General features: G+C 40.2%; 1 protein-coding gene across 1 annotated transcript in view; it reads left to right on the top strand.

The window, feature by feature from the left end:
• BTC (betacellulin) overlaps nucleotides 1-14090 on the top strand; it is a 42887-nt gene extending 28797 nt beyond the window's left edge. Inside the window, exons 3-6 of the mRNA XM_036078002.2 lie at nucleotides 2874-2991; nucleotides 8184-8330; nucleotides 10761-10871; nucleotides 12185-14090. Coding sequence (XP_035933895.2) covers nucleotides 2874-2991; nucleotides 8184-8330; nucleotides 10761-10869 — 374 coding nt within the window. The 3' untranslated portion in view covers nucleotides 10870-10871; nucleotides 12185-14090. The remainder of the gene's footprint in view (nucleotides 1-2873; nucleotides 2992-8183; nucleotides 8331-10760; nucleotides 10872-12184) is intronic.
• Nucleotides 14091-14390: the final 300 nt, after the last annotated feature.

Below are 14390 nucleotides of genomic sequence, written 5' to 3'. Positions count from 1 at the left end.
CTGCTTGGATGGGCTGAGGCCGGTCAAGTCACTGCAACCAGCAGCTGCTGGTCAAGGCACTTTCTGGTATCTCGCTCTGTCTGGTGTTTATTAAAAGGCTGGCTACATTTAAAGGGGCCTAACAACTAGAGGAGGTAGTAGAGCTCAGGATATAGAGCCACATGGCTTATGCTTAAAGTCAGGGATGCTTTGCAAAGTAGGAAGGACCTTTCTGGAGCACAGCAGATTTGTCACTAAGTCTTACTGCTTCTTAAATTCATCTCCTAGACTTCCGTGCCCCTGCTGCAGGCCCATGTCACATATGTTTGCATGAGTCAGCCAATGCCTTTCTCCTTGCTCCTAGCCTCTTCCTACTCTAATTCAATCAGCAGCTTTCTACCTAATACACTGATACAATGTTAAACTCAAAAAGCGTAGCTCTTACATATACCATTTAATGTAATCCATAAGAACTTTCTTCAGCTCTCCCTTGCCTTGTATTTCAAGTGTAAACACCTCAGCCTACTGACATTTGAGGTTTCTAACTTCCATTCACAGCCGTCCTCGGCTGCTCCCCACCAGGTCCCCTACATCTCCATTAAATCTGCCTCCTACCCCCTGCGTGATCAGGCTTGCGTATTCCTGACCCTGAGCTTTTGCTCCTAACATCCTCCACAACTGAATAGCTTGCTTACCTCCTCTTAAAAAAAAAATCCGTATTTTCCAGAACATTTTCTTTCATTAGATAAGCACTCTTTGTAATGATAACAAGATTTCTCTTAGAATTGCCAAGATTTTCAAGATTCTAGCATCAACTCAGTTACTGAGGACTTGATTGTCTGGGGTCCTCTGCTAGGAACATCCATGTGAGTTCTTATTTGAGCTCCATAACAGCCCTCCAAGGCAGATGCTATCATCTTCAGTATACAGGTGGGGAAACTGAGGCACAGACAGCTTCGTAAGCTTACCCAGACCCATGCAGCTAAGGAAAGGCAGAGCTAAAAACACTGATTTCTCTTCTCCTAATCTGGTCTTCTTTCTTTCCACTGTTTCCAGCATGCCACAACTGTTTATGTGGTTACTATGGCTGTTCTTATTGATGGGTTGTTTATTATCGTCTTTAATGTGTTTTGTTGTACCAATTTAGATAGACAAGATATGGTTTACTCTTCTGATGTTTCCCAGGGCTTACTACAGGGCTCTGGAAATAGCAGGTACGAATGAAAGTTGACTGATAAGTTTATTTGTCAAAACATACAGATCTTTGTTTTTAAGACACTTTGCAGTTATTTCTGGAAGAAATTTCAGTAAGAGCCCCATTGACTGGCATGCATGGGAGCAAATGTTGGCATGCACAAACTGTCAGCATAGCTGGTAATCAAGTCACCAACCCAAACCAGGTCAGCCAGTTCCTCAGCAGCATTCTGCCACCCCCTGAACCTTTGTGACCTGGCATCACAGGAATTTGCTGTGTATAGATCATCCGAAGTTCTTGGCAATTCCTCTCCTTGGTGGCCCTGGGCAATAATATGTACTCATTTTATCGTATTAATTAAGAAGTTTTAGGAGTCATTACTATTCAGGTCATTGGGATGCCCAGTGCCATACCAAACCTCGTGTGAAACGCCCTTCTGAAGTGAACATCGTGGTCTTTCTGGCTCCACAGGTGTGTGAGTCCCGTACACTGTTGGTCACACCACGAATGTGGGAAAGTCCAACCCTGGGCCAGAGCTGGCTAGTTAGCTGTAGTCTCTGGGTGGGGGCACATGTCTGGTGTGGATCAGCACATGGAACAGCAAGTCTGTATCTCTGTACTGTTTCTCTTGTCAATCCTTATTTATTAAAACCTTCTACATGTAAGCAAGGGAGAAATTGTTACATATTTCTATCCCCAGTTAAAAAATTAGTCAATGAAAACTCTAAAAGGTAAGACAAGGAAGTTGGAGCAGGATCGAAATCCTGGATATGAAGCTTCCAGGATTTTCCTCTTTCTTCAGGGCAAGAGAAACCATTCAGGGGTTAACTGCGAGGGAGAATCTTTCACTCACGCAAGCACAACTGGGTGCAGCAGGCTGAGAGCAGATGACAGCTCCCTGCTGAACACCTGGCTTGGCCCAGCGCCAGAGTGAGACGGTCATGGACTCCAGGGCAAAACCTACTGCGTCTGAGTCTCGCTTCTGCCACTTACTAGCTGTGTGATCTTGGAAAGTGACTTAGCCTCCATGTGTCGTTCTTTGTTCATCCATAAATGGGAGATTAGAATGATGCTTGCCTCACAAGGCTGTTATAAGCATTAAGTTATTATATATTAACATATATATATATATATATATATATATATAAAGTATATGACCAGTATCCAGCACTTGGTAAGTGTTATGTGCATGTTTAAGGAAAGAAGAGAAGGAAAGGCAAGGCAAGGCAAGGCAAGGCAAGGCAAGGCAAGGCAAGGAAAGGAAAGGAAAGGAAAGGAAAAGAAAGGAAAGGAAAGGAAAGGAAAGGAAAGGAAAGGAAAGGAAAGGAAAGGAAAGGAAAGGAAAGTCATTTTTTGAATGAAAAATAAAAGGCTCTGATAACCTTCCCAGAAAGAGTAGTCTTCTCTCATCGCAACTGTGCTTCACCCTTTAAGCAACACCAAGGTTTCTGAGAGGTAGGCTGGACACAAATCTTAATTAAAATAAGCAACATTCCCACCAGGATCCCCAAGACCCTATCTCTAGGGCTATTTGGGGACCACAAAAGTCTGGCTTTTATCCCAGTGTGGAGAGAAGGAGAACCGAGAAATTGGAGTATGTTCTATAGGAAAAACCGCGCGGCAAAGAGAGGAACAGGATTCTAGGCACCGATGTGTATCTGAAGTGAGTGGACTGATGGGGCTTTTTCTCACTCGGCAGCCACCACCACGCAAGCCAGGCGGAGAGGCCACTTCTCGCGGTGCCCCAAGCAATACAAGCACTACTGCATCAAAGGGCGATGTCGCTTCGTGGTGGCCGAGCAGACGCCGTCCTGCGTGTAAGTGGAGCGCCCCGGCCAGCAGGGAGAGGGGTGCACAACGCTGCCGGCCTGGGACTTGGCAGGACTGGAAAGTCTGAGCTAACCGAGCCCTCTGTCGGGACTCCGTTCCCCTGGTCCTGCCGCCGGCCACTTGCTTCGGGGGCCGTTGGGCAGCAGCTTATGGAGAAACGGACGCCCACTTTCCTCCTGAAAGGGGAGCCTGCCAGAGCCCAGGTCCGCTGGCAGGCTATGTCCTCTGCTGCCTTCCGCAAGCAGAACTTTCTGTCCGGTGTGAAGCATGCTTTTTGGCTCCATTAATCTCCTGGGTGGTTCGAATGGAAGCGAATTCTTCTGGCATGTGTGAGGTGGTTTGTAGTTAATGTAAATATGGAGGGTTTTCTGCCACATTAAAAGCTACTTTTGCAGGTGTCAATGAATTGCAAGGAAATGAGTCTGTTTATAAGCAGAGATTTGCAAAGCCTGTTTATTATGAAGGGGATTGGAAGAAAAGTGCTCTTTCCACCTCTTAGGAGATTGAGTCCAAGTTTAATTTTGTTCAGGCACAGACAATCTTTTTGCATTTAAAAAATATTTGTTTTCTTCTAAAGAGATGTCCCTCTCTCTGAGACCTCTCCTGATGGATGAGCAAGGTGATTTTTTAAGTATAATTTTGACCTAAAGTTCATAGAATGTTTATGTTTTTATGTGTCATTCCCCCAGTATACATTTTTTTTATAAGTGTCTCAAAACAGCGATTCCAAATCCTAATTCAGTGGAACATTTAAGGGTCATGGACTTCATCAAAATTTAATTATAATTAAATCTAATTAAAAAATAAATATACTGGATAATACTTAGAGGAGCATAAGAATTGCTAATGTAACGTGTGTGTGTTGGGAAAGAAAAGAGCTGATTTTTTTTTATTTCCTCTAATTGCCCACTGGCTTAGGAGAATATATTGAGTTTTAAAAATATTTATTTTTATTTATTATTATTATTTTTTTTTTTAGAGAAAAAGAGAGGGTGTGCATGCTCACGCAAGCATGGTGGTTTAGGGGGGAGAATTGAGAATATATATATATTTTTAAGATTTTATTTATTTGACACAGAGAGAGAGAGATGGTGAGACAGAGAGCACAAGCAGGCGGAGCAGCCGAGGGAGAGGGAGAAGCAGGCTCCCCACTGAGCAGGGAGCCTGATGCGGGGCTCCATCCCAGGATCCTGGGATCATGACCTGAGCCTAAGGCAGACGCTTAACGACTGAGCCACCCAGGCGCCCTGAGAATTGAGAATTTTAAGCAGGCTCCACACCCAGCGCAGAGCCCCACCCAGGGCTCCATCTCATGACCCTGAGATCATGACCTGAGCCGAAATCAAGAGTCGGACACCAACTAAGCCACCCAGGTGCCCTGAGTTTTAAAATATTAATGCCCTTTAACCCAGTACATTTTTGTAACTTGTCCCTATGTCTGCAGATTTATTGTTTTTTAATACTGCTGCCTTCTAAAATGAAAACCACTATATGTAAACTACCTGCCTAAGATCAATACATAGCTCGTCCCCTTCAGCGGGCGGTTAAAACTCATTTCCATGGCCTCCGTAAGCTCCTCTGATCCTGGCTCACCCTTCTAGCCATATCTCTCACTGTATGCCCAGATGTTCCTCTGAAATCCTACATTCCTTTTCATGCTTTATCACACACGCTCCCACAGTCCGGAAAGTTTATTGTTACTGATGTTTTAGTTGCAACTCAGACATCAGCTCCTCCTGGACCCCTGCTTTGGCACTGACTTCCCTCTTCTTGGACACACACTCAGGTGTGTTAAATGTCCTTTCTCTGAGATCCAGTCACCCTCCTATGAAAACTCTTCCTCTGAAGCATAGCTGTTGGTTTCCTTGAATCACCCTTCTGTGTCTGTGAGCACCTAAAGGTGGGTCTCGTGGCTTATTCATTTTTTGTGTTCTGGTGCCAAGTACAGGGCCAGAATTTAATAAGTGTTCAGGAAATGACTGGTGAATAAGTCAATAAGTCCCTCTAGCATGGTCCATCTAATGCTATGCTAACTGTCAAAACCAAGGCCTTCCTGTGGGCCAGGAACAGCTTCTTAGTGGTAAAATGCTATAGAACCAATGGGAAGCCGAAGAGCATAGGAATCAGGACACAGATTTTGGAGTCAGATAGACCTAAGTTAAGATTTTGTTTGCACCAATTATAAGCACTGTTAACAGTGGGCCAATTACCTTCCCTGAGCCTATAAAAGGGGATAGTAATATTTCCCTATAAAAGGAGATAGTAATATTTCCCTGTAAAAGGGGATAGTAATATTTCCCTCTCAAGTGTTGAAAATAAAGCATTATGTTAAGCAAAAATCCTTATTATAGTAGCCAGCACAGAGTAGATGTTCCATAAATTGTACTGCTGAGATGAGTGGGACATATTTGACCTGGGCCTAAACTTTTGGGTGACGTGGCATAGCATAGATTCAGGCAAAACTCTCTTGCCATGGGTAACTCTGCTACCCTGAAAAACCAGAGGTACCCCCTTTTGCTTTTCCAAACAAAAAAGAAGTGTGTTTCCAATAACTCAAATCCCCTTAGTCTTCTCAGTATTTTCTCAGAATGGGGATGATTTGTTTCCAGACACATACTTTTTATTTATTTATTTATGCAGCACAGGTCTTTTAAGCAGTGTTGTGTGTGCTTGGGGCATAAACTTGAGAGTCAAACTTCCTGCACTTGAATCCCAGCCCCACTCACTTAATTTCTCTATACCTCCATTTTTCCATCTGTAGAATGGGTTAATAATGGCACCTATCTCAAATGATGTTATAAGGATCAATTGAGTTAATAGTTACAAATCTCTTGTAATAGTATCTGCTGATTATTTCAGTATAGTGATCCCAAATCTGATTTGTCAGAGTCCTGAAGGGTCATGGGCATCTTTAAAAATTATTTTACATTTTATAGAATGCTTATTAAATAAAAACTCATTTATTCAATTATTCAGCATTTAATAAACATCTACTAGGATCTGGCACTCTTGATCTCTTCCTCTCCCATTGAAATGACCATTAGCTGATATGTTATTGGTTTGCTGAGAAGGGAACTAGCATGAGAGCCACTCTATAACTGGCTATGGAAAGGTTTGACCTTCTAGCATGACTTTATTAGGTTATAGCTTGCAAGAAGTACTGCTTACTGAGAAATTCAATTAAAGCATGGTTACGCCACTGAACCCAGAACTTATCATTAGAAAAACATTCTAAAAGAGCAGCAAGTAATGGCTGTATATTTTATAGGCAAAGTTATTGTTTAAAAATGCCATATTCAGTAAATTTGTTAGAGAAACAAGCTAATTGGAAGAGACTATATTTGTAAGATTTTAATTATGACCTTAAAAAAAAAAAACTCTTTAAAAAATCTCCCTCCCACACTTGCAATTAAATGTGATTTTCCCCTCCAGCTCCAGTCCTATGTGCAAGAGACTTTTGATATTTCAAGATATTTCTAAGCTCTTTTCTTGTGATCTTGACCTTGAGACAAAGATGCCTGGCTATCTTGAAGGCAGCAATTTTCCCTCATACATCCTTGGGGTCCTTTTGCAATAGATACCATTAGATATCTTTTCTCTTTGGCTTGCATTGAGCATCACCTTTCAATTGATGGTTGTGACCAAGCTAGTTTTTTTTGTTGTTGTTTCAAGCATTATATCAGTTATAATATTGGCATTAAGGGATCTCCTTACTTGTGCAAGATAGGCTTTATGGGAATTAAGTGCCTTGCTCCTGTCAAACATAACCTATAGAATGGCCTGGCAAATAGATCCTTTCTTTAAAAAATAAAAACAGAACAAAACAAAACAAAACAAAAAACAAACAAAAAAAAAACCCAAGGTTACAGAGAAATCTTTTTAAGAAGTGGAATTTCATCTTTTTGAGATTTATATAATTATATATGTGACCAGTATCTCTTTTGTTTTGAACGAGTCTGAGGGGTCAAAAGGGCAAATACTTGTTAATGCAAAGATACTGATGTCACAACATATGTTTTCAGTTCTGAAGTGTCCTCAGACAAACTTCTTACGTACCTTTGAAGCAGAGAATACTATGGATAGTCTCCAAATTACTGAGCTTTTAGCTCGTTGAGCATTGCTCAGACAGGCCTTGGCTGGGCCAAAGGGAACCTGCTGTGTTGGGGTAAATCCTAAGGCTGTGTTGATAAAGAGTTGAGAGACTGAGGAAAGTGAATGTCCCCCTTGGAGATTTGTTGCTGTCTGGTTGCTGCACTTTATGAGGGCCACGGAGAAAGGGGCCACTTACAGGATAGCGGAAGGCATGGTGTACGCATCTGAAAATGGACTCTTGAGCATCAGATAAAGGAGTTGGAGAGGAGAAGACTTATTGTGTTTTGGGAGGTTGTTGTTGGAGAGTTGGTGAATGGAGGAGCATCATGTCCTGTGTGGCCACTTCGAGTAGCAGAATCAGAATTGGTGGGTGGAAGTTGAGAGAGAGAGAGAGGAATCCTGTTGAATCACATTGATGGAGCTTTCTATGTGTTAGACATTGGTCTATGAACTTTCACACACATTACAATGTTGGATCATATAAAGCCTGGGGATGGGTATTAAAGAGGGCATGTATTGAATGGAGCACTGGGTGTTATACACAAACAACGAATCATGGAACACTACATCAAAAACTAATGATGTAATGTATGGTGATTAACATAACATAACAAAATAAAGTTAAAAAAAAGCAGTGTAATTTTTAAATAATTTGTAGCAAGAGAACTTGGGCATGTTGGGTGCCCTACAATAAAATGGGAAGTCCTGGGGATTTTGAATTCCTTATCATGGTACTAATTACGTGCTTGGGAAGGCTGCAGAGGGAATTTTACCATTCCCTCTCTTTCAAGCTCGGAATCTAAAATTTTAAGCTAAGTTTTAGTAAATTGCCATCATCTCTGTTTGTTTATGTTAGCCATGTTGTTACTGTTCAAGTGATGACAGGTTTTCAGCAAAGCAAAGAAAGTGAAATTATTTGTGAACACAGTGGTATTCAGCTTAATTGGAAAAAAAATTTTTTTTTTAAAGGAACTGCACCCTTTATTAATTCCAGTTAATGACAACAATGTTAGTTTCTTCAAACAAGAAATGATAGAGATTCTTCAAAGTCTTTTTCACTGTTTACCTTGTTGTTTTATTTTTCCAGCTGTGATGAAGGCTACACTGGGGCGAGATGTGAGAGAGTTGACTTGTTTTACCTCAGAGGAGATAGAGGGCAGATTTTGGTGATTTGTTTGATAGCAGTTATGGTCATTTTTATCATTTTGGTGGTCGGTGTCTGCACATGCTGTCAGTAAGTATTTTTTAAACTTAATTTTAAGTAAATCTGAGAAATTGTATTTTGCTGTTTCTTTTCTTCTTTCTCCTTCCTCCCTCTTTCTTCTTTCCTTTTTGCTATGATTTAAATAAATCACTTTTTGAGGTCTGCCATCACTTGTATTGAAGTATCTACTTACAATAAAACACACGATGCATAGTTTGTGTCATTGTACTGGGCATAATTATTATAATTAAAAATAAAATATGCATAAATCTCTTGATTAAAAAAAAGAAGGTGGACAAAAAGTGTGAAGGTGATCAAAGGTATAAACTTCCAGTTGTTTTTTTTATTTTTTTATTTTTTAAAGATTTTATTTATTTATTCATGAGAGATAGAGAGAGAGAGAAGCAGAGGGAGAGGGAGAAGCAGGCTCCCCGCGGAGCAGGGAGCCCGATGCGGGGCTCGAACCCAGGACCCTGGGATCATGACCTGAGCTGAAGGCAGACGCTTAACCAACTGAGCCACCCAGGTGCCCCTATAAACTTCTAGTTGTAAGATAAATAAGTCCCCGGGGATGTCACGTATGTTGTAGCAACCGTAGTGAACAATACTCGATTGTATATTTGCAAGTTGCTAAGAGGGAAGATCTTAAAAGTTCTCATCACAAGAAAGAAAAATTTTATAACTATGTATGCTGACCAACGTTAACTATCCTTACTTTGGTGATCATTTTGCAATCTATGCATATATTGAATCATTCTGTTGTATCCCGAAACTAATACAATGTTCTATGTCAATTATATCTTAATAAAAAAAAGCCAGTTATGGAGTCTTGAAGTCAGTCATATTTTATGTGGGTTTGTTATTAGGCTCAACAAGACTTTTATTATCTTAAATTGTACATGACACAGTAACTTAGGAGGGTAGAAACAGACACACAAAAACGTTTTCCCCCCCTTGGCCACAATAAAATAATAGATTTTATTTACAAAAGATGATTACACTGTTTTTCCTTTTCATTGCGTACCACCACTTTGAGAATCAAGAAACACCTTGATTTTTTTTCCTCTGAGACAGAGTGTTTTGGTACAATTCTTAAGTTAATTTCTTTTGTAAAGCTATAAAAATTTGTATCAGACCAGGACTCCAACAGAATATGGTAAACCGCCATTTTTTAAAGTGCTATATTTTTGGGGTGCCTGGGTGGCTCAGTCTGTTAAGCGTCTGCCTTCTGCTCAGGTCATGATCCCGGAGTCCTGGGATCGAGCCCCTCGGCAGCAGGGAGCCTGCTTCTCCCTCTACCTCTGCCTCTGCTGCTCCCCTTGCTTGTGCTCTCTCTCTCTCTGTCAAATGAAAAAATAAAATCTTTAAAAAATATATAAAGTGCTATATCATTGCCCTGAGAAGCTAGTCTAGCCTCCTAAACTGCTACAATCACTTTTGGGCTACTGTACACACCCAAACGGGATGTCTCATGACTCCTTTCTTCGCAAAAAAACTTTAGTGTAGCTACCAGAAGTCTAGAATCTTTTATTTTTATCCCAGCTCTGCTATTAGATTTCTTTGAGAACTTGGACAAACTTCTTAACATCTTTATTTTTTTTTTAAGATCTATTTATTTATTTAATTGACAGAGAATGAGAGAGAACATGAGAGTGGGGGGGGAGGGACAGAGGGAGAAGCAGACTCCCCGCTGAGCAGGGAGCCTGACGCTGGGCTCATCCTGGGACTGCAGGATCGTGGCTTGACCTGAAGGCAGATATTTAACCGACTGAGACTGAGCCACCCAGGCGCCCCTTCTTAACATCTTTAAACTGGCATTTTATTTTCTATAAAACAGGATGATTAAACCAGATAATCTGTAAGATTCCTTGTAGTTATAAAATGGAAAGATATTTAACATTTTTTTTACCTGCATTATGGTAAAAAGGAGTTTTTATAACACCAGTTTTGGGGTAGAGCTGAGAAATGGCTTATTTTATCACATCGGTTTTGAATTACACTTTAAGAAACTGGACTTCTGTCCAGAGTATCTAACACTTTTTTTTAATGTATCTATAAGCTTAATTAACATATCCATAGGCTATCCTCACTCTCTCGGTTTTCTTATGTCTGTTTCCAATTTGTACTATTTCTTATTCACACACTAAACAATGCTTGTCAGTTTTATAAAATAACTTGTTCTGAAAATTTTTCTTGTGCTAACCAAGCTTCCTCAACAACCAGGTACCATATTCTTTCTATTTAAGTAACTCTACTCTATTCATTACGTTGGCCTACTGTGGCTATCATTTGAGCCTGGAGAAAGAGATAGGTTAAGAGAGAACCTAACATATTTAAGAAAAAAAGGAACCTACAAACTTTTAACCGTCTAGAAATAAGATCATAGGCCCTCCTGATGGTCGATTTTGTGTTCACATGAATAACAGGCCCATACTAATGTCTGACACTTTGTTTTCCAAGTCCTCTTCGGAAGCGTCGTAAAAGAAGGAAGAAGGAAGAAGAAATGGAAACTCTGGGGAAAGATATAACTCCAATAAATGAAGATATTCAAGAGACTAGTATTGCTTAATGGTGAGTGTGATGAATTTGGTAGATGGGATACTCTTCAGGTGACAGTTACCTGGTGAAATGGGGCTTAACTTTATCTAGTAAATCAGCGATTGGAATTTGATTGTGCTTCGAAACATCTAAAAGTAAATAACTTTTTTTCATAGAATCCGAAGCCAAATAAAAGACTTTCTCATATCTTTCTTTTGTGTGTTACCACATTGAGAGGCATGTGGAAAGAGGACTTCTATATACTTTTTCTAGTGTGCTGAGATCAACCTGCTTTCTAATTCTACATGGTTGTGGTGGTTAGTTTATACTTTTTCGTCCTCGTTTTGGGGCACAAAGAAGAGGTATTTTTAGTTTATACATCTCACATTAAAAAAAATAGCAATAACCATGTTTTAATAATAACCACATTAACTGAGCATTTACCCTATGCCGAACACTGTTCTAAGCTCTTTAAATGTTGTATCAATTAGGATGCCAGCAGGATCCAACAAGGAGATTTTGACGAGGGATTGGGAGGGCAGGGTTGAGGAACCCACAGGAACTTCGAGGCTCCTGGGGTCTAACACTGGCAGGAGGCTGCCCCTCTCCCATGCCTGAAAGGGCTGGGGAAGGTTACTTTGGCACTGAGAGGCTGGCCGCCAGAGGACCTATACTCTGTAGGAGCTGTATCTGTGGACGAAAGTACCCACTGCAGGAACCAAAACAAGGAAGAGGAGGAAAGGCAGAAAAAACACCCCAAACTTTCTCACCTCCTGCCTTCAGATCTTCAACAGGCGCCTCCCATTAGCCAAACCCAACCAGCACCTGGGAGGCAAGGGAGCCCTTGTGATGTGTCAGCCCCCTCCTCCTGGAGTGGAGAGTGTGGGGGGTGGTAAGCAGAGAAAGGCTCCAAGGGGACAATCGGAGGATGGCTAGTGCCATCAGCTAGCTGGGGTAGTTTGGCTGTGATTGAGGCAAACCCAATCAGACCGATTTAAAATGAAGGACGTGTTTTGGCTCACATGAACTGGCAGTCCAGAGGGAAGGTAGTCTGCACACTTGGGTGAACCAGAGGCTCCCACACTGGGAAACATTTTTTCTCTTTTTCTGCTCACGTATCCAAGAGTTGGCTTCATCCTTGGCTAGTTCCTCTTAAGTCATAGCAGTAACAATGATCCACAGGCTTCCTGTTCACCTCCAGCAAGAGAGAGCAGTGACTCTCATTGCTCCACCAGCAGTAGAAAGAATTTCCTTTTCCAGAAATGCTGGCTCTAAACTTTTTTTTTTTTAATTTGCATAGTACATTTCTTTTAACTAGCTTGCTGTCTTTTTCCTTATTCTTACAGGCTATGAAGTTACCTCCAGGCTGGTGGCAAGCTGCAAAATGCCTTGCTCATTTGAAAATGGACAGAATGTGTCTCAGGAAAATAGCCAGGAGAAATGAATTTTAAATGATATATTTACTTTATGTTTGTAATGTTAGTCTGTGTTTTTTATTATTTTAATAATAATAAGTAATTTTATTATTGTTCAGTAATTGGGAAAAAGCACTCAGTTAAGAAAGTTTAATCAACTTCCACTTAAAGTTTTGTTACCAGGATTACTAGTCAAACAAAAAGGGAAAGTGGGAAGGAGTTTAGATTTTAGGAACTGAATTAATAATAAAGCTACCATTTATCCAGCACTTACATGGACCAAGAGTTTAAAGTATATCATCATTTCCTTTAATCCTTTTAAGAACCTATGAGATATCTCTTATGATCCTCATTTCCCATATATGGAACAGACAAAAAGAAGTTAAATAACAACCTGGATTTACAGAGTTAGGAATTGATGGAGCTGGAATTGGAACCAAGATTTACTCAATTTTAGTTTGTGTTCTTAACTATCATTTTTGTTGATGAGAGTGGGTACAACCCAACTCACCTATATAACCAAAGACTTTATACTAAACTGTGTTTTGCCGTGACTCTGAGATGCTGGGGCTATATTCCCGCAGAAACTCAGGTTGGAGAGTCCTGGATATATACGGTACTGTTACCATCATGTTTTCCGCAGCATTGACTTCTATTATGTTTCTTTGCTCCTTTATAAATTCTCCGTGGCATGAATAAATTCTTACATTAGTAAAGCAAACAGATTTGCTCCATAGCTAGGGTAATGAATAAAGATGGAAAGAAAATGCCTGAGAGTCTTTAAGGCCTAGGTAAGTGTTTATGCTCACTAAGGGATAAAAGATAGCCCTGGAAGAAGAGGCTGTTTATTCCTGGGAAATGGTCAGTGACACCACAACGGAGCCCAGGCACACATTGTTTGTGACCATAGCCTCATTTTTGTTCTTCCAAAAAACAGTACCTGTGATTGCTCTCAAGTGGATGTTGATGCAATGAAATCATGACCGTAAGCATCTATTACTTGGGACCATCTTGCCAAATGTTCCTTCAACGCCATAGCATATTTAATAAAGACTCTTCTAAAACTGAAAAAGTTAAATCTACATTTAGCCAATATTCCATAGAATATGAAACTTTCTACATTGACGAGAATTTACAAAAACTGATGGAAGATGTCCCCAAATTGCTATACTTTTGCTGTTGTGATGTTAGCCAAGCAGCTTTTATTCCAGAATCCTAGCAGATTTTACTTTGTAGTGTAGACTTCATACACAAAGTAAAGTGGAGAATTCAGACCAAAGATGAATTTGGATGTTACCTATCACACATCGTGTTTTGAGTGAGAATGAGGCTGTCTTCACAGAAATAGCTCAAATATATTAAGAGCTAAGCCAAACAACTAATCATCTTCTAAATCTATTTTTCCTTCTGACTTAATAGCCATCCTTGAAACAGGATTATATCCAATGGATTCCTGCTGCATATGTTTTATTTTTCAAAAGTCTTCTTCTGGGCTCATTTATGCCCTTGCTTTTTCTCGGTGTTCTTTGATACCAAAGTGCTTGAAAGAAACGCTTGTTATAGCATTTAAAAACAAAACACAATGCTGTAAATGTTTCTTCTTCCCTGAACTGATGTTAGTTGACCAATGGAATCTCTCAAGCCAAGTCAGGCTTGGGAATGTTGTTTTGATCCTAAAATGTAAATGGTGTCTTTTAAAATTTAGTAGGTCCGATATCAAGAAAGAACTTCAAAGATTTTCATATCTTTTAAAAAACGTATCTTATAATTGTTTTGCATGTTCTAAATGATGTTTTTGTAAACTGTCAACATTATTATATAATAAATTTATTTTTAAAACAAAGCAAGCATATTTATTTGGAAATTTTTTATCGATACCATGATTATTAAGAGAAAGAAATTTGCAGATTATTGCTTTAAAAAACTTTATATTTGGGGCGCCTGGGTGGCTCAGTCGTTAAGCATCTGCCTTCGGCTCAGGTCATGATCCCAGGGTCCTGGGATCAAGCCCCACATCAGGCTCCCTGCTCCAGGGAAGCCTGCTTCTCCCTCTCCCACTCCCCCTGCTTGTGTTCCCTCTCTCTCTGTGTCTCTCTCTGTCAAATAAATAAATAAAATCTTAAAAAAAAACAACTTT

This window comes from Halichoerus grypus, chromosome 3 (assembly GCF_964656455.1).
Source record: "Halichoerus grypus chromosome 3, mHalGry1.hap1.1, whole genome shotgun sequence".
Classification (NCBI taxonomy): Eukaryota; Metazoa; Chordata; class Mammalia; order Carnivora; family Phocidae; genus Halichoerus; species Halichoerus grypus.
The sequence above is the reverse complement of the archived record's forward strand: the minus strand, read 5'-3'. Positions and strand labels throughout refer to the sequence as shown.